General features: G+C 36.9%; 1 protein-coding gene across 8 annotated transcripts in view; it reads left to right on the forward strand.

Moving 5' to 3' along the window:
• CCDC171 (coiled-coil domain containing 171) overlaps positions 1–21,211 on the forward strand; it is a 303,540-nt gene that overhangs the window by 114,198 nt on the left and 168,131 nt on the right. For all 8 annotated transcript variants that reach the window (XM_034663934.1, XM_034663935.1, XM_034663937.1 and 5 more), the window contains 2 exons: positions 1,223–1,390; positions 2,934–3,122. In XM_034663934.1, coding sequence (XP_034519825.1) covers positions 1,223–1,390; positions 2,934–3,122 — 357 coding nt within the window. The remainder of the gene's footprint in view (positions 1–1,222; positions 1,391–2,933; positions 3,123–21,211) is intronic.

Genomic DNA, 21,211 nt, shown 5'->3' on the forward strand with positions numbered 1-21,211 from the left:
ACATAAAATACTCTTTTGTAGCTCTACACTGACCTCGTCTTGAGTTCCATTCTTGGGCACGTTGTAGGTGAAACACCTTATAAAGAGAGCCATTTGGCATTTCAGTAAATAAACTCTTTGTGTGTGTTCAAGATGGGATCAGCTTTTTACTGAATTCTATGGCATAGTGTTTCTGGGTTGTTAAACAGTGGATGGTTTAGTTACTACAATGGCAACATAATTTTTTTTTTTTTAAAGATTTTATTTATTCATTCGACAGAGATAGAGACAGCCAGCGAGAGAGGGAACACAAGCAGGGGGAGTGGGAGAGGAAGAAGCAGGCTCATAGCAGAGGAGCCTGATGTGGGGCTCGATCCCATAATGCCGGGTTCACGCCCTGAGCCGAAGGCAGACGCTTAACCGCTGTGCCACCCAGGCGCCCCATGGCAACATAATTTTAAAGAACTTTTTATTACATATTTCTGATTGGACAGTTTTGAAACTATGTCTTGGGCAGCTGTGCCCGTTTCTTTTTGCCTGTTGCTTTATAATATTTAAACACCTCTAAATGCCCAATGTGCCAAATACTATATGAACTTATGGGGAAAACAAATGAGCCCCTCTTCCATATCTTTCATATCACTGTCTGCTTTGCCTAAGGGGCTGGGGATAGATTTCCTATAAGTGGTAAGCAAACTGGAATCTCTGGAGGAGGAAGAAAGTTGAGTAATTGTGTACATGTAAAGCACAGATATTGGTGTAACTTTGTCTTTAAGGGAGTTGAGTAACACTCTTCTCTCTATATTGGTTTTCTGACTTAAATAACATCTTTTTGGAGAATATAAATATGAAATTATAGAACTACTGTCCTGACATCTGGTCAAAAGGGCTTAGAAACAATTAGTGCAGATATGTCACGTCAGGGCCGAGAAAGGCAATGCCTACACAGGCACTTGGGTCACATCCTCGGGAGGAGCAGAGCTGGGGTCAGAACCCTGGTCTTCTGGCTTCTAGACTGCAGATTTTGGTTTTGAATACCAAGTTTAAGCAATTCCAAATTTTTATCTGATGCTTTTGAATGTAAAAGAAGCCCCCCAAAACGACAGGGTATTTCATGAGACTTGGGTATTTTAATTCCAAGTTTTTGAAACAGATTCTTCCCCACATGTAGTATGTATTTTACTTCTTACAGTGTTGATATATTGGAATTAATTTCTTTTCTTTTCTTTTTTTTTCCTCAAAGGAGAAGCTAACCTTTCTTCATACCTTGTATCAGCACTTGATAGCAGGCTGTGTGCTCATGAAACAACCAGAAGGCATGCTGGATAAATTCTCTTGGACCGAGCTTTGTGCAGTCTTGCAGGAGAATGTTGATGCCCTGATCGCAGACCTCACCAGGGCTAATGAGAAGGTAACTGTCCTCAGGCACCAGATACCTCTATTAAATTCAGTGACATTTGTCCGCATCACAGTATCATTAAGAGGGGCTGACATTCATCTTATTTCAAAAAGAATTTGGATGTTAATAATTCAATACCATTAATTATGGCTTGTCTACAACTCAGTTTGATGCCATTGCTGTGGGCATGTAAATGTGACTGAAGTCTGTATGAAGTCTCTAAGCTCCACACACTGTGCAGGACATGCTAATACTACTAGCCAGTATTAGCCACAGGGACCTAATTAAAAGAAAATAAATTAATCTTACTGATGAAGCAATTCAAAGAACTTAGTCATTTACATTAATAAACCAACTCTTTATGTTAGCATAAAATAGAAACAAGATACAGTTATTCCAAAACATGATCTTAAAATTTTTGCCCAGGAAATAACGAGGTGTTACTTTAAAAGCACTTAAAAATTTAAAGTTATGTTTATGGTATTTTTTGAATTATGACAAACTGTGTATTAATGAACCCCATTCAGTGCTGTAGTGTGTTCAAAGTATACATGGTAGCAGAAAACAGTGGACTTCACCAGCCCAGCAATTCAGTCTTAAGAAAAGAAAAAACCAACAAACTACAATCCCTCTTTTGGTTATGGAAAATTAAAATGGCTTAGCAGACCAATGTATTCCACCATTAAAGATACTGATTCTCATCCTGGCTCTATTGAACTGGTCAGGACTGTATTATGTGGTCTGGTTTCCAGATCTTAGTTGCCATGGCATTTGCTTTTATGCGACATGAAGAAAAAAACTGTTACCTAAGTTTTTTTTTTTTTTTTTCTCTCCAGTCTGTTGAACTAATGAAACAGCATCTTGGCCCAATTTTACAGTGAGAACATTTTACCTTGGTTCGATTGGCAAACAGAACCTTAGGCACTGAGAAGTAGGATAAAGGAAATGAGGGAATAAATTGTGAGAAGCACAGATGCTGTTCATGATTGTGAATGTGTGTATAATGGGTTTGAAAATTACTGATAATTAAAATGAGTACATGTTTGAACCCTCTGAGATGGCATTATGTTTTAATAGTTTTTCATAGTTTCAAAACATCATTAATTGTCGTACACGTTAGATGATGATTTTCTTTCCAGTGTTTTGAACGTGAAATAAAAAATGGTTGTAGCATTGTTTTATTATATGTAAAATGTAGATTTATAAATCTCATTGAAATACTTCATTTCCTGTTGAGATACATGAATAGCTTGAGCTTTGGTTCTAGAAGTAAAAATATTCTTCTTAATTTTTTCATTATAGAATGAGTAACTTTATTAGAAAGAGAAAAATGATTTGTCATCTAAGCACATATGTACAAATGACACCATTTTTTCCTAAAATATCATTTGTCCTACCAATTTCTATTTCTTTTTTTTTTTTCATTTTAACTTAAAAATTTTATGTGAATGTAAGGGATGAAACATAGTAGAAGATTTTGGATGGTGTTTGGGGAGGTGCTACGAAGGCGTGTTTTGAGAGCATAGCTCATTCTCTGTTGTGTGTCCCCATTTAGATAAGTCACCTGGAGTACATCTGTAAAAACAAGTCTGATACGATGAGAGAACTGCAGCAGACCCAGGAAGACACCTTTAACAAAGTGGCTGAGCAGATCAAAGCCCAGGAGAGCTGCTGGCACAAACAAAAGAAGGAGCTGGAGCTGCAGTACTCGGAGCTCCTCTTGGAGGTGCAGAGGAGGGCACAGGTACGCTGCTTCTGCAAGGAGCCTTAACAATAGGCTGCTCAGTCTTTTGCTGTTTCGAGTGTATTCTTTGAGTACCAATGCCAAATCAGTTTAGAACTTTTTGAGAACCACACAGAACTTGTTAGGCGCACATGCATGTAATCATGCAAACACACACATATACTCACAAATGGGTATGCACGTGTGCGTGTGAGCCTGCATGCGTGTTAAGGATTGTCTTATACTTAAGTTGGGAAGTAGATAGGTTTCTGGTTAAAACATCCTAGACCGCACTGATCAATTAAATGCTAAAATTGTATTTCCTTTATTTATTTTCAAAATAAAGGTTAAGAGATTTGGTAAAATGTTATCAGTTAAGTGTGATACCCTGTTAGTCAGTTTATTCCGTTTGTAGGGGTTCCTATGTGAACCATCACTTTAATTCATTTGGGGTTGAACTTTGTTATACCTCCTAACACTGTATAAGAACGTGAGTTATAGTTGTAGACCCCATAGCCAAATAATTGACTGTAGGATGTGTCATGTCTTCCATGTTGGATTTGATTGAGAACAGAAGTTATCATAGTTAACATGACTATATTTTTTCCTATACAAATTGTTGTCATCATAATTAACATTGTTAACTGTCATCCCTGCCCAATCAGGAATAACATGATAGTGTATACTTTTTTTTGGTATTGACTTTAATAATAGTTCATGTGCTCCCAAGATAAGATGCTTAGAAACCTGACTCAGTATTTAACCTCTTTACTTGGTCCATACTTATATTGGTTCATACTTATATTGGCATGTTTAATTAAAAAAAAGAAACCATATTATTTTTGTTTGTGAATAAACAGTTTCAGATTGCTTAAAATAACACCATTCTGCTTTCCCAAAATAAGGGCCCTATGTGAATTTATGCCTTCCTCTATGAATTTAAATGAATTAATACTCTCTAAAAGTATCCATGTGTTCGGTGTTGCATGGTGCCATGTGATATGGTCTGCATTTTCTACTACTGAAGTAAAAGACGTAACCAATTTATTATATTTTATTTAGAGGTAGCATTGACATACAGTGAAGTGAACAGATCTTAAGTGTACAGTTTGATGTTTTGATCAATGCAAAGACCCATGTAACCATATCCCACTTTAAACTTAAAGTATTTCATTACCCCAGAGAATTCTTCTGTTCCCTCTTCCAGTTTCCACTCAATGGGCAACCAGTGTTCTGATCCTATCATCATAGATTACTTTCACTTGCTCTTGAGTTTCCTCTCAATGGAATCATTCAGTACGTAGTGTTTGGTGGTTGGCTTATTTCACTCAACATATTTTTTTTGATTCTCATCCATGTTGTTGTGTATGTTAGTAATTCATTCTTTTTTATGGTCAAGTAGTATTCTATTTTATAATGACACCACAATTTGATAGATTGTGTGTTGATGGATATTTCAGTTGTTTCCAGTTTTTGGCTGTTGTAAATAAAACTGCAACAAATACTATTGTAGAAGTATTTTGTTGACATAGGGTTTTCATTTCTCTTGGTTAAGAGTTCAGTTGCTAGGTCACAAGATAGGTGTATATTTGTAAAAAAAAAGTATCGAAGTTTTTTCCAAAATGGTTGTATCATTTTATATTTCCACCACCAATATATGAAAGTTTCTATTGTTCTTCATCCTCTGCAACATTTGGTATTGTCAGTCTTTAAAATTTTAGCCATTCTAGTTGTTTTAAAAAGGTTTTCCATTGTGGTTGTAATTCATATTTTCTTGGTGATTGATAATGTTCAGCACTTTTCATGTTCTTATTGGTCATTCATATATCTTCTCTTGTGAAATGTCTCTTCAGGTATTTGCCCATTAAAATATTGGGATTGTTTGTGCTTTTGTTATTGATTTGTAAGAGTTCTTTAGATATTCTGGATTTAAATCCTTTCTTATACATGTGCATCGCAAGTTCCAATATCTCACTTGTCTTTTCATGTCATTATATTTCTTTTGATGATCACAAGTTTTAAGATGTTGAGGAAGTCCATCCTATAAATCCTTTTTGAGTATTTATTTTTATGTGGTAAGCAGTGTTTCTGTACTCCAAAGTTGTGCAGATAATCTACTGTTTCTTCTAGAAGTTTTAAAGTTTTAGCTTTTATGATGGGGTCTATGATCCATCTCAAATTAATTTTTGTATTTAATGTTGGGTAGAAGCTGAGGTTCATTTTCCGCCTCTATTTATTGTTCCCACATCATTGTTCACGACTTTACTTTCCTCATTGAATAGCCTTGGTCCCTTTGTGAAAACAAAACAAAACAAAAACAACTGACCAAGTATAAGAACCACAAGTTTGTTGGGTAACCCTAAAGTTTTGCCTTTTCCAGATGTCATATAAATGGAGTCATACAGTATGTAGACTTTTGGGTCTGACTTTTTTTCGCTTAGCAAAATATGTTTGGAAATTATTCATGTCGTTGCATGTATCAGTAGTTCACTCATTTTTACGGCTGAGTTATATTCCACTGTATGGATGTACCACTGTTTGTTTATACTTGCTGATGGGTCTTTGGGTTGTTTCTATTTTCTAGCAATTCTGACTAATAAACCTATCATGGATAGGTTGTTGTATGTTCATAAATTTTCGTTTCTCTTGGATAAATACGTAGTGTGTGATTTCTGGGTTATGTAGTAAGTACATATCTATATGTTATATAAACGGTTATGTGATTTAAAAAAACTATGAAACTGTTTTCCCCAGGGGCTATACCATTTTGAGTTCCCACTAGCAATGTAAGGGAGTTCCAACTGCTCTGCATCTGTGCCAGTATGTGGTTTCATAATTTTTTTTCCTTTTTAGATATTCTAGTAGGTGAGGAGTGGTTGTGGTTTTAATTTCCATTTTCCCTAATGAATAATAACTTTGAATGTTTTTTTCATGTGCTTATTTGCCATCTGTGTATATTCTTGGGTAAATTATCTGTTCATATCTTTTGCCTACTTTTTAATTGGATTTCTTGTTTCCCTGTAGCTGAATTTTGAGAGTTGTTTATATATTCTGAACAGAAGCCATTTGTCAGGTTATTTGCAGGTATTTTCTCCCATTTACTTAAAAGTACTTTTGCAGAGCAAATGTTTTACATTTTTATAAAGTCCATCTTATCAATTATTTTTCTTTTATGGGTTATGCTTTTAGTGCTGTATCTAAGAACTCGTCGCTTACTGCAAGATCACCAAGATTTCCTATTTTTTCTTTTATATGTTTTGTAGTTTTAGATTTTACAAATAGGTCTATGATTCATTTTCAGTAAATTTTTGTGAAGATGTGAGGTATGGGTTGATGTCCATTTTTTTTGTATGGATATTCAGTTAATCCAGCACTATTTGTTCAAAGATTATCCTTTCTCTATTGAATTGTCTTTGTACTTTGTCAAAATCAGTTTGCTGTATTTGTGTAAGTCTATTTCTGACTTCTCAACTCAATAACATTCCATTTATTTATGTGTCCATTAATACTTTACTGATTTGATTTTTGTAGGTTTTTGGTAAGTCTTGAAATCAGGGAGTGTGACTCTTCCAACTTCCTTCATTTCCTATCAGTTTTTTTAATTGGATACATTTAACATGTGACACTGTGTAAATTTAAGGTGTACATTGTATTATTTTGATACACTTATATATTACAATATGGTTGCCATTGCAACGATATCTACCACATTGCATACTTATAGTACAACATTATTGTCTGTATTCAATAAACTGTGCATTTAATCTCCATGGCTGTTTTAGTACTCATAAAAGTTTGTACCCTTAAACAACATCAATTTAACCCCCTCATTCCAATCCTCCATCGCCTGGTAACTACCATTTTACTTTCTGTTTTTTTGTTTTTTAGCATGTTCAAGTGATACATTTAGTACATCTCTTTGTCTGGCTTATCCCATTTAGCATAATGTGCTCGAGGTCCATCTATGTTTTTGCAAATGATAGGATATCCTCTTTTCTCATGGCTGAATAATATTTCATTGTGTGTATATACCACATCTTTTTTATCCTACCTGGTGGTAGGCATTTGGTTGTTTTCATATTATGACTATTGTGAGTAGTGCTGTGGTACTATACATGGGGGTACATATATCTCATCGAATTCCTGTTTTCATTTCCTTTGAGTATATTCCCAGAAGTGGAGTTGCTGGAATGTATGGTAGGTGTATTTTCAAGTTTTTGAGTGACCTCCATATTGTTTTCCATAGTGGTTGGACTAATCTACATTCTCACATTCTCGCCAGCACCTGTTGTCTCTTGTCTTCTTGATGATAGCCCTTCCAGCAGGTGTGAGGTGATATCTCAGTGTGGTTTTTATTTGCATTTCCCTGATTATTAGTGATGTTGAGCATCTGCTCATGTTCTTGTTGACCATTTTGATGTCCTCTTGGAAAAATGTCTATTTAGTTCTCTTCCCCATTTAAAAAATGGGGTTGCTTTTTCATTATGAAGTTGTGTTAGTTCTTAATGTATTTTGCATCTTAACCCATTATCTGATATATGATTTGCAAAAATTGTTTCCCATTTGGTAGGCTGCCTTTTCATTTTGTTAGTTTCTTTTGCTGTGCAGAGGCTTTTGAGTTTGATGTAGTCTTATTTGTTGATTTTTGCTTTTGCTGTTTGTGCTTTTGACAAAAGATCATTGCTAAGTATCAATGAGCTTCTTTCCTATCTTCTAGGAGTTTTTTGATATCAGGTGTTATATTTAAGTGTTTGATCCATCTTCAGTTAATTTTGTGGGTTGTGTGACTCAGGGGTCCAATTTTATTGTTGTGCATGTGTTCCTCCTGTTTTCCCAGCACCATTTGAAGAGAATATCTTTTACCCATTAGGTGTTTTTGGCTCTCTTGTCCAATATTAGTTGACCCTATATACTGGGATTTAATTCTGGGCTCTTTATTCTGTTCCATTGGTCTGTGTGTCTATTTTTGTGCCAGTATCATACTGTTATGACTGTGGCTTGCTGATAAGACCTTATATATAGAAAACTTTAAAGAGCCAATCAAAAAACTGTTGGGATTAGTCAATGATTTCAGTAAAGTGGCAGGTTAAAAAGTCAACTAACAGAAATAATGAAATATTGGAAAAAGAAGTAAAACTGTCCCATTCACAAAAAACAAAACAACTTAGGAATAAAGTTTACCAAAGCAGTGAAAGATCTGTACAATGAAAACTGTAATACTTTGCTCAAAGAAATCGAAGATACAAACAAATGGAAAGACATCCTGTGTTCATGGACTGGAAGATTTCATATTGTTAAAATGGCTGTACCACTCAAAAGCCATTCAGTGCATCAAAATACCAAAGGAATTCTTCACAGAAATAGAAGAAACAATCCTAAAATTTGTATGGAAACACAAAAGACCACATTAGCCAAAGCAGTCCTGAGAAAAAAGAACAAAACCAAAGGTACCACACTTCCTGATTTCAAACTATTCTATCAGTGTTATGAATTTACTTTTATTCCTTTTTTCTTTTTCCTTTTTTAAAATTTAATTCAATTAATTAACATATAATGTATTATTAGTTTCAGAGGTAGAGGTCAGTGATTCATTAGTCTTATATAACACCCAGTGCTCATTGCATCACGTGCCCTCCTTAATGTCCATCATCCAGTTACCCCATCCCCCCACCTCCCTCCCCACAGTGTACCCTCAGTTTGTGTCCTATGATTAAGAGTCTCTTATGGTTTGTCTCCCTCTCTGATTTCATCATTTTATTTTTTCCTCCCTTCCCTTATCCTCTGTTTCTTAAATTCCACATATGAATGAGATCATATGATAATTGTCTTTCTCTGATTGACTTATTTTGCTTAGCATAATACCCTTCAGTTCCATCCACATTGTTGCAAATGACAAGATTTCATTTTTTGATGGCTGAGTAGTATTCCATTGTGTGTGTGTGTGTGTGTGCGTGTGCGTGTGTGTATACACCACATCTTCTTTATCCATTCATCTGTCGATGGACATCTGGGCTCTTTCCATAGTTTGGCTATTGTGGACATTGGGGTGCACATGCCCCTTCGGATCACTACATTTATATCTTTGAAGTAAATACCTACTAGTGCAATTGCTGGCTCATAGGGTAGCTCTATTTTCAAGGCTTTGAAGAACCTCCATACTGTTTTCCAGAGTGGCTGCACCAGCTTGCATCCCCACCAACAGTGTAAGAGGGTTCCCCTTTCTCTGCATCCTTGCCAACATCTGTTGTTTCCTGACTTGTTAATTTTAGCCATTCTGACTGGTGTGAGGTGGTATCTCATTGTGGTTTTGATTTGTATTTCCCTGATGCCGAGTGATGTTGAGCATTTTTTCATATGTCTGTTGGCCATTTGGATGTCGTGTTTGGAGAAATGTCAGTTTATGTCTTCTGCCCATTTCTTGATTGGATTATTTCTTCTTTGGGTGTTGAGTTTGATAAGTTCTTGATAGATTTTGGATACTAGCCCTTTATCTGACAAGACATTTGCAAGTATCTTCTCCCATTCTGTCTGTTGTCTTTTGGTCGACTGTTTCCTTTGCTGTACAAAAGCTTTTTATCTTGGTGAAGTCCCAGTAGTTCATTTTTACCTCTGTTTCCCGTGCCTTTGGAGACATGTCTAGCCAGAAGTTGCTGCGGCCGAGGTTGAAGAGGTTGCTGCCTGTGTGCTCTTCTAGGATTTTGTTGGATTCCTGTCTTACATTTAGGTTTTTCATCCATTTTGAGTCTATTTTTGTGTATGGTATAGGAAATGGTCCAGTTTCACTCTTCTGCATGTGTCTGTCCAATTTTCCCAATACCGTTTGTTGAAGAGACTGTCTTTTATCCATTGGATATTCTTTCCTGTTTTGTCAAAGATTAGTGGACCATTGAGCTGAGGGTCCATTTCTGGGTTCTGTATTCTGTTCCATTGATCTATGTGTCTGTTTTTGTGTCAGTACCATACTGTATTGATGATTATAGCTTTGTAATAGAGTTTGAAGTCTGGAATCACCACCAGTTTTGGTTTTCTTTTTCAATATTCCTCTGGCTATTAATGTAGTGTATCACATTTATTGATTTGTGGATGTTGAACCACCCAAGGGTGAGTGGGGTGTTAAAGTCCTCTACTATTGTTGTATTATTATTGATGTCTTTCTTTGATTTTGTTATTAATTGGCTTATATAATTGGCTGCTCCCATGTTAGGGGGATACATATTCACAATTGCTACATCTTCTTGTTGGATAGACACTTTAATTATGATACAGTGTCCTTTCTTATCTTNTTATTATTGATGTCTTTCTTTGATTTTGTTATTAATTGGCTTATATAATTGGCTGCTCCCATGTTAGGGGGATACATATTCACAATTGCTACATCTTCTTGTTGGATAGACACTTTAATTATGATACAGTGTCCTTTCTTATCTTTTATTACAGTCTTTGGTTTAAAATCTAATTTGTCTGATATAAGGATTGCTACCCCAGCTTTCTTTTGATGTCCAGTAGCATGATAAATGGTTTTCCACCCCCCTCACTCTCAATCTGGAGGTCTCTTTGGGTCTAAAATGAATCTCTTGCAGACAGTGTATTGATGGAACTTGGTTTTTTTTTTTTAATGTTTTTTATTATATTATGTTAGTCACCATACAGTACATCCCTGGTTTTTTATGTATTTTTTAAATTTATTTGACAGAGATAGACAGCCAGCGAGAGGGGGAACACAAGCAGGGGGAGTGGGAGAGGAAGAAGCAGGCTCCCAGTGGAGGAGCCCGATGTGGGACTCGATCCTGGAACGCTGGGATCAAGCCCTGAGCCGAAGGCAGACGCCTAATGACTGCACTACCCAGGCGCCCCATCCCTGGTTTTTGATGTAAAGTTCAATAACACCAAGTGCACCATGCAATATGTGTCCTCCTTACTACCCATCACCAGCCTATACCATTCCCCCACCCCCCTCCCCTCTGAAGCCCTCAGTTTGTTTCTCATAGTCCATAGTCTCTCATGCTTCATTCCCCCTTCTGATTACCCCCCCTTTCTTTATCCCTTTCTTCCCCTACCGATCTTCCTAGTTCTTATGTTCCATAGATGAGAGAAACCATATGATAATTGTCTTTCTCTGCTTGACTTATTTCACTTAGCATTATCTCCTCCAGTGCCATCCATGTTGCAGCAAATGTTGAGAACTCGTTCTTTCTGATAGCTGAGTAATATTCCATTGTATATATGGACCACAACTTCTTAATCCAGTCATCTGTTGAAGGGCATCTCGGCTCCTTCCATGATTTGGCTATTGTGGACAATGCAGCTATGAACATTGGGGTGCATATGGCCCTTCTCTTTACTACGTCTGTATCTTTGGGGTAAACACCCAGTAGTGCAATGGCTGGGTCATAGGGTAGTTCAATTTTTAACTTTTTAAGGGACCTCCACACTGTTTTCCAGAGTGGCTGTACCAACTTGCATTCCCACCAACAATGTAGGAGGGATCCCCTTTCTCCACATCCTCTCCAACAATTGTTGTTTCTTGCCTTGTCTATCTTTGCCATTCTAACTGGCGTAAGGTGGTATCTCAGTGTGGTTTTGATTTGAATTTCCCTGATGGCTAATGATTTTGAACATTTTTTCATGTGTCTGTTAGCCATTTGTATGTCTTCATTGGAAAAGTGTCTGTTCATATCTTCTGCCCATTTTATGATTTGTTTATTTGTTTCTCGTGTATTGAGTTTGAGAAGTTCTTTGTAGATCTTGGATACCAGTCCTTTATCTGTGGTGTCCTTTGCAAATATATTCTCCCATTCCGTGGGCTGTCTCTTAGTTTTTTTGACTGTTTCCTTGGCTGTGCAGAAGCTCTTTATCCTGATAAAGTCCCATAAGTTCATTTTATCTTTTATTTCTCTTGCCTTTGGAGATGTGTCGTGAAAAAGGTTGCTCTGGCCGATGTCATAGAAGTTGTTGCCTATGTTCTCCTCTAGAATTTTGATGGATTCCTGTCTCACATTGAGGTCTTTCATCCATTTGGAGTTTATTTTTGTGTATGGTGTGAGAGAGTGGTCAAGTTTCATTCTTTTGCATGTAGCTGTCCAATTTTCCCAGCACCATTTATTGAAGAGACTGTCTTTTTTCCACCGGATGTTTTTTCCTGCTTTATCAAAGATTAGTTGCCCAAAGAGCCGAGGGTCCATTTCTGGGTTCTCTATTCTGTTCCATTGGTCGATGTGTCTGTTTTTGTGCCAGTACCATGCTGTCTTTGTGATCACAGCTTTGTAGTACAGCTCGAAATCCGGCATTGTGATGCCCCCAGCTTTGTTTTTCCTTTTCAACAGTTCCTTGGAGATTCGGGGCCTTTTCTGGTTCCATACAAATTTAAGGACTATTTGTTCCAGTTCTTTGAAAAATGTCCTCGGTATTTTGATCGGGATAGCATTGAAAGTGTAGATNAATGAAAGGACAGAATGTAACTGTAAAAATGAAAATTAAATGACAAAAAAAAAATAGGAAAAAAAAAGGAATATAAACAGACAGGCGAACAGAACAGAGCCATACACTATATCCAGGGTGTATTTTGGTCTGTTTGTTAGAAGAAACTACAGCCCCAAATTGTAAAAAAATAAAAATTTATATATATAAAAAAAATTAAATACATTGAAAGGATAGAATGTAATTGTAAAGATGAAAATTAAAAAAGACTTTAATCAAAAAAAAGAAGAAGAAAAAAATGAATATGATCAAACGAAGAGAATAGAGCCATACACTAGATTCTTGGTGTATTTTGGTCTGTTACAAGAAACTGCATCCTAAAATTGTAAAGAAATAAAAATTTACGTACACGCAAAAATAAAACTGAATAGGATAGAATGTAACTGTAAAAATGAAAATTAAAAAAGACTTAAAAAAAGAGTTGATAAAATAAGAAATTGGTTGAAAAGGGAAAGAGAAAACAAAATGGAAAGACTAAAGAATCGTGGGGGAAAAAAACCCATGAATTCTATATACTATTTTCTCCTAGCGCAGGAGTTTTACAGTTATGTCTAATGGGTTAACTTGGCCTTAGCCAGTTCTTGCTGATCTTCTTGGGGGTGGGGCCGTTGCTTTGATTCTCACGTGTATTGCGGCCCCGCCCCCAGCAGGATTGCACCGCCCTTGCCAGGGGCCAGGCTAAGTTAGTGGGTCAGGATTGCTCTATGTGGCTTTTGTTCCCTGAAGGCTTTCTGGGCAGTTCAAGGTTGAGAGTGAAAACGGTGGCTTCCCAATGTCTGGCCCCGGAGGAGCTAAAAGCTGGGGGCCCCACTCCTTAAGTGCACCCTCAGGGAAAAACAGTCAATCACTCCTGTCTCCATAGTCGGCAGCTGCGCTCTGTGCTCACCTACCTGTGACTGAGCATTTCTATCGCAGGTACACTACCCCCTTTCGAGTCTCCAAACCCTGCAGAGTCCTGCGGTGCCACACCTCCCAAGGGAGAAAGGGGCTTTCCCTGGTTCTGCCACTTGTTGGGCCCCTGCTCCTAGAGCAATGGATTCTGCCTCTCTTTCCCTCCTGATCACCTTTCAGGCAGGAACGTTCCTCTCCAGAGCAGACGTCTTAAAGTTCTCATTTTTGCGCTCTGCCGGTCTATCACTTTTCGGTAGCTGGCTGAGGGAGGCTCCCTCCGCCTGCAGTTTATTTTCCCATATATCCCTCGGATTCACTTCTCTGCACACCTCCTACCTTGCAGAACGTGACAGCTTTTCTATTTGTAGAGTTGCAGTTATTCCTTTCTTCGATCTCTCATCTCTCGTTGAGTTCGCAGGTGTTTGGAATGATTTAATAGCTATCTTGCTGAATTCCTGGGACCGGATGAAATAAAAGCCCCCTACTGCTCTACGTCTTGGACTCCTCCCCCAACTCACTTTTATTCTAAATATGCAGAAAGGCACAGCAGTTCATTTTCCTAACTAAGGGGATCAATTATCACAAATGCTAATGTTTTAAGAGATTCTCTCACTGAAGACTTTTTCCTGAATAACGTGTGACACCCTAGGTTTTGATCCATGGGTGTGCAAATTGAAAGTATCGTTTTCATTATTCCTGAAAGTACATTAATAATAGATATCATCATATTGTCTATATTATTTATACACATATTTGAATTTTCATAAAATATAATTGAATACATAGCAGCAGTTCATTTGGGTTTCATAGTTGGTAAATTGCTATTATAATGCATATTATTGGATGTATAAATTTTGTTTTAGGAAATTTTGTTATGATTAATTCTGTATTTCTGCTTTTTTCCCCCCAGAGCTGCAATGCAAATAACATTATTTTCATTTTATATTACTTAATGTATTTTCAAAAATTATATTGATAAGAACATAAAGAAGAAGAATCCACAATTGTGTAGGACTGTGGGCTGTAGAGGATGTTTGGTGTTAGATGAACGCAGCTATTACAAGAGGCCATCTGCTGGAAAACAAATGACTGATCTATAGAGCCCTGTGTTTAATGTTTGATGATTGTAAAGAAATGGCTAGTAAAAGGTTGAATAAAAAACAATTTTTGGATTCAAATAGTTTTTTCCGAAAAAATGTAGTAGAGTTATTTGCAAGATTTTTGAATGTGTAAGCTTTCAAACAATTGGTGGAAATGCTATTAGATAAATGATACTTGTAGAACAGGAAGCTTGGTTTTAGTATCATAGCATGTTTTTAGTGTTAGGTAAAATGTGCTGGCCACGTGGTTGGGTAACTCTTAAATTTAAATTATTTGGAGCCATCATGTAAATACATCTCAGGCATGTATGCCTACTGAAATACCGGGGCTGAGTGCCACGTTACATTTTCTTCTTAACTTTGCTTTTGTTAAGTTATTTATGTTCTTGTATCTTTTCTATCTGAAAAAGATGCAATTACTGGAATAAGAACTCCCTTAGTAAAAGTAAAGATTTTTCCCTGTCAGTTAAGTATGGTTAACATTCATGTAATATTTATTGTAAAAACTTAGGTTTGTTTGATATCTTAGTAAAATCAGGTGAGTTGAGATGGAGAACAAAAATCAAGGAAATTCAGGTTCATCATAATATATTGCATTTTATTTCTCTGGTATGACAATATTAAGAGTACATTTGGCAAGAAATCTGGATTAGTGTTATTAGATGTTGAAACTTTTTTTTTTTAATTGGATTCCAGAAATATTTCAAGCTCAGCTTGTTTATATTGTTGGAGGTGATAGGTATGCATGGCTGCCTGGAATGATTCACAGGGAGTTATATTGGCACAATCCTGTGCACACCACGCATTGATGGAGTTTGAGTTGGTGTGAAGGGCACCTCTAACGAAATATCGGAAAGTCCTCTGCTTCTGAAGTAATTGCTTTGAAATTTTTTAAAAAAGGCTGTCAATTGAATTTGCACAACGCTCAATAGATTTTTCAGTGCTATTTTGTAACTTTGTGGTCCTTTTCTTACTCAAGCCCCACAACAGCCACGTGAGATAGGTTATTTAAGCATCATTTCTATTTTACAAACGAGGAAACCAAGGTTCAGAAAACTGAAAACACTTATTTGTGTAGAGAGAAAGTTCTAGAGTTGAGATTAGAATAGAGGTAACAGATGTAAAATGTTCAGCCCTTGCTTGGCATTTAGAAATTGCACAGTGAACGTTATGTGCTGTTTTAATACACTGTCATCATCCTTATCTTCCAGTCCTTTTTGCATTACAATACAACTCCGTTTCTCTTAGAAATACTGTTTTTGTATATCACATAATACCTGAAAATGGGTCTAGTGACAGCTCAGTTTCATATTTCTTGAAGTCACATTTCCAAGTGATTCTTGATTAATTAATGATTAAACCTGATAATGTATGAAAAACCGGTGACACACTGTATGCCATCCACAGATGCTAGTTCCCTTATCTCTTATTTCTCTCCAACTTCTTTTTTTCCCAGAGACTGAATTTTTAGTATATTCTATTGCAAATTGCTACTATTGGTAAGAATATCAAGACAACTTTTACATAATGTATTTAATATTAATAAAAATACACTTTTTATGTTATATACCAGATATATAGGGCACTGTGTTCCATGCTGTGATATTAACAAAGTGATATAATACTTAGTTCTTACCTCAAAAACTGTCAACTTTAGTTGGGAGGTCATCTTATAAACACATGAGAAATGAAATAATATAAGGTTTATCACAACAACTCTGTGTAATTAATTCCCAGGAGAATGCTGTAAACTTAGAAGAGGAGGTGTCAGTGTTTGAAGTTTTTATAGAGGAAACTGGAGCCCCCTGGCGCTCTTGCCAGGGTCTGAACACCCACAAGGAAGGGAGCCATGAGGCGGGTCAGAATTGAGAGGTGGAGCTGACCTATCAACAGCCTGACTCAGTATCTTTTCACAGTCGGCAAATCAAGCATCTTGCCTATATTGACACCCCTATTCTCAGTCTAATGATAAGGAGAACTCTCTTCTTTTGAAGGTCTGGCTTATCCAAAGGGCGTTTTATAATTTTTACTGCTTTAGAAACAAGAGTAAACGGAGGCACAGACCGTTTCGGCACATGATATTTTTGCCATGCTGGACTTACAAAATAAAGAGAGTGTTTTTAAGTTAAGTAAATAATCCTTATGGGATTTGATTATATAGATATGAAGGTCAGATAGTGGAATTTCTAGGTCGTATGGTAACTTCACATTTAACTTTTTGAGGAGCTGCCAAACTGTGTTCAAAAGCTGCTGCATTATTTTAACATCTTCACCAGCAAGGTGTGAGGCTTCTGTTTTCTTCACAAAATGTGCTTTATTTTTAACACAGAAGCATCGACAGCGTAAGATAAGCAGGTGAATTTATTATATTTTAAAATATTACCGTTGCATAAAAAGACAAGGTATGCAACTTGGAAAAATAAGACATTTTTCAATGAGTCCTTTGATGTCTTTGTATCATTGAATGTCCAGTTTGCGTTTTGTTTTTTGCCAACATAAAGAATAAGAACTCAGGAAGCAACAGTGATAGAAAAGAACTTTACTCCCTAAGGAAGTGTCTAATTTCTGGCCCAAAGTCTCAGAGTTCATGGCGACTGTAAGGCATCCCAAGGAGTCTGTGTATCGCAGGAAGTAAGTGCGTGATTCATTAGACAAAGAGGGTATCTTCCCACCCCCCCCCCCATTTTGGATGCACTTTGAATTTATCAGGCAGTAGAGGAAAGCTAGTGAAATTATATAGTATTTTTGATATGCCAAAGAAATCTGTATAAAAGATACCCATACTATATTTTCATTTTTTTAAAAAAATTCTTCAAGATAAGAGTGTTGTTTTGGAGGAATTTGCAAATGTTATTTTTGAAATTAAACACACTAAGGAGCAGGTTATTTCAATACTAGGAATGCTTTTGTCCCATTTGAAGGCGATGTTCCTTATGTTTGCTTTAAAAATATTGGCCTTCAATCTTCTTGGGTAAAGAATCGGATTTTTTTTTTGTTAAGGGAAAATTGCTCTTACTGCTGCTTCCAGTGTTACCATCAAACAAGCTTTGTTCTTCAAGAATAATTCACAGTAAATAATGCAGTACCTCTGAAGGTCCCTGTGGAATATCAGAATTAATTTTAAAACAGAATTCTGACATGCTGATAAGTTCCAAATTATATTTGGAAATTTTACCTTTTTTTGGTTGTATTTTTCTTCTTCTTACATTTGTAAAGCTTTTTATTCATTGGGTATAGATTCAGTGCCTATTATAAGCAAAAAAACTGTGCTAAGCACCAAGGAACATCTTATAAAGTATTATTTAATTTTTTCAATATTTACAAAATACCTACATGGTGTAGTGCACTGTGACAGGCACTACAGTAAATACTTCCTGGCTTCCAGGAGCTAGCTCTTAATTGTCTTGGAGGGAGAATAGATATGCACACTTGAAATAAGTAAGTAGCGGTGTAGGAAATGTCTGAGTGATATAATTAAGTTCAGAGAAGGTCAGGGTCAGTGTGAGTGAGGATTATAGTGGAAGGTGTCATGGAATAGTTAGACCCTGAAATGGGCTCTGAAGATTGTCAGGATTTAAATAGTGTTAGGGGAGTTGGAAGGCCAAGGCCCCGGGGGTGCTAGAGAACATAGTTAAGTTGTGAAAAAGAGTGGCGAGTGTCATGTCTCGGTAGTAAAGGAGTAGACCATTCTCTCCTGTTTCTTCAGGTTGAGGATCCCGGAAGAAGGTGAAACCTTTGGAGCTGAAGGCACGTGGGGGTGTTGTGACTTGGGGAGAGAGCCTTGGCTCAGTAAAGACAACGAGGTTAAACAATAGGATTGGACTGACCTAATCTCACAGTAGCATTGAAGTGGGCATGCGTGGCTGAGGGTGAATAGCTGGGACTAGCATGGGTAGCTGGGGAGGTAGATTAGGATGCATTTTGCGGGTAAACCCAACTGTGCTTGTGGACGGCTTTGATTTGGGATGGTAGAGGATAGGGGGAAAGGAGGAATGAAGACTGACTACACAGTTTTTATTTGAACAGTTGGGTGGATGTTGGTACCATTTAGTGATAGAAAGAGGACTATTATGGGTATGTTTAGGAAGCAAATGAAGAGTACTGGACTGTATTCTTTAGCTTGAGAGAGCTATGGGGTAGCTAAGTGGGGTAACTATGGGGTAGCTAAGCCCGCGGTCGGTCAGATCTGTGATTCTGGATCTCAGTGGAGACAGTAGGGATGCAGGAATGTAATTGTTAAGAAATGAACAAAACTCTTTAAGTATTAATGTTATTGAGGTTTTTGTGTTGTTAACTTAATATTTGTCAATAAGAGCTTTAAAAATTTAAATGTTTAACTTCATTATTTTTAAATCTTTAATTCACCCTGCTAATTAATTCTAGTTATCTAGTTGAATATTGATCTGGTTAATTTTTTTTTTTAAAGATTTACTTATTTATTTCAGTGAGAGAGAAAGAGAGAGTGCCGGGGGAGGGGCAGAGGTAGAGGGAGAAACTCAAGCTGACTCCCCACTGAGCACAGGGCCCGTGGGGCTTGATCTCAAGATGAGCACAGAGCCCGTGGGGCTTGATCTCAAGACCGTTGAGATCATGACCTGAGCTGAAACCAAGAGTCGGATGCTTAACCAACTGAGCCACCCAGGTGCCCCTTGGTCTGGTTGATTTTTAAAAAAATTACAATCGATACCTGGTGTCCTTGACTATAATTACTTAAACCAAGAATGACAGAGGATAACAGAGTTATTAGACAATTAAATAATATTTAGAGATTATTTTTACTTTTTAATTTATTTTTTTAAAGGATATATACACCCCTATGTTTATTTTATTTTATTTTTTATTAGTTTCAGAGGTAGAATTTAGAGATTGTTTATTTTTACTTATAAACAAACTTCATATGTATTCTTCGTTCTATTTTTATTGTTTTAGCGATCTGTGAATGGCATCTCTTTCTTACAATACAAATCATAGGAGTCTCATGAAATCATCTATAGTGGTAGTAATTAATAGTAATCAGCACTTTTAAATGTATAATCTTTATACATGATCAAACTTGGAGGCCACAAAATGACATGAGGATCTTCAAAAATTGCTTCTTTTACATTGCCACCTGCGTCTACCAGGCAGCTGAAAATGAAAACTGGCCATGCAAGTCTGGAATCCTAATTCTGTTTTTAAAACACTCCAGCTTGTTCCTGGTTTTCCCTTCATCGAGAGGAATGGGGTGTTTTGGGTAGTGTATTTCAGGTTTTTATCCATTTCTAGCCTGCTTTGATTACTCTCTCATCCTCATCCCAGGACTGCCAGTTTCTGGCTGCCGTTCTAAAATTCTTCCAGCTTCAACGTGAGGCTCTGAAGTGCGCCCGCTGTAGACTGTGGAAGAGGTCTATCATGTGCTAAAATTAACTAAATCTTTTCCAGAATGGGCTTGCTTTACTTTCAGCTCTCTTTCCTTTTTTTTTTTTAATTTTTAAATTTTGATTTTATCTATTTTTAAAATTTTAATTCCAGTAGAGTTAACATACTTTCAGCTCTCTTTCAACAACCCATTTGATTTTGACCAATGACTTCACATGTTATTTTGAAATATTTAAAATATCTTTAGCAAATTTATCTCTTCACCATTTTTTTTTGTTCAAAAAAAGTATTTTTTTTTGAAAACACACTTCTGCCTGAGACTTTGAGAACTGTGAATGTGTAAATCGGCAGCCACCTGGAATCCGGTTAGGTTAATTTTTATGTCTACTACCTAGCTATGGCCAGCATGCCTCTTTTATCTTGGATTTCCTATAATTTTCCTATTTTCCCCTCTAATTGAACTAGTGGAATTGATTGTGGAGAATATATGGAATTAACCTTTGTAATTTCTGTTTGCTCCTCTCATTCCGTCCTCACTCCCTGCAACTCTACTGCTGCCCTTGGCAGTCTTTGTTAAAGATTTCTGATTCTCCCATCCATTAACTAAAAAAAGAGTGACTTCCAGGATCTTATGGCTTCTCATAGCTTTCCAGATAGTTTAAATTCCGTAGCGTAATCATCTATCATCTACCTACTTGTCAGTTTTCTGTCATTCTCCTCTTTTCTTCAGGCGTTCTGAATTGTTTGCATTTCCCTAGAATACATTATCCTGTTTTCTGGCTCTTTCTCTTCCACACAGTGGTATTCCTGCCTTCTTTAGCCACAAGTCATGTCAGTTTTCCCTTTTCTTAAAGGTTGCCTCCCTTGAAAGGGTGTCTCACATCTGCTTCCAAGTGGTCCACTTGGGCTAGTGCTTGTCAGAGTTTCTTGCTTCTTTCAGCTGCTCCCAGTGGGACACCAGTTCCTTTGCAAGTGTCATTGTATGGAGCTCTGGGACACAGTCCCAGGGATGAAATCCTGCTACCACAGCTTGGCCATTGGTGGAGATGTGGTGGGCCCAAGCCACAGTTCCTTTATTTCCCTGTTCCTTTATTTTTCACACTACCACCATAGATATGGCTGGGTCAGACTTTAGAGAAGACTTGGATTAAATAAAGGGAATTATAATATAGAAACATTTAAAACCATGGCTAAAATACAGTTTTTCCCCTGCCCAATGGAAAGCATCCAAGAAGTTGAATCCTTCAGAGAGTGGCTTCTTGTAGACTTCCTTTACTTGTTCGT

The sequence above is a fragment of the Ailuropoda melanoleuca genome, chromosome 7 (assembly GCF_002007445.2).
Source record: "Ailuropoda melanoleuca isolate Jingjing chromosome 7, ASM200744v2, whole genome shotgun sequence".
Classification (NCBI taxonomy): Eukaryota; Metazoa; Chordata; class Mammalia; order Carnivora; family Ursidae; genus Ailuropoda; species Ailuropoda melanoleuca.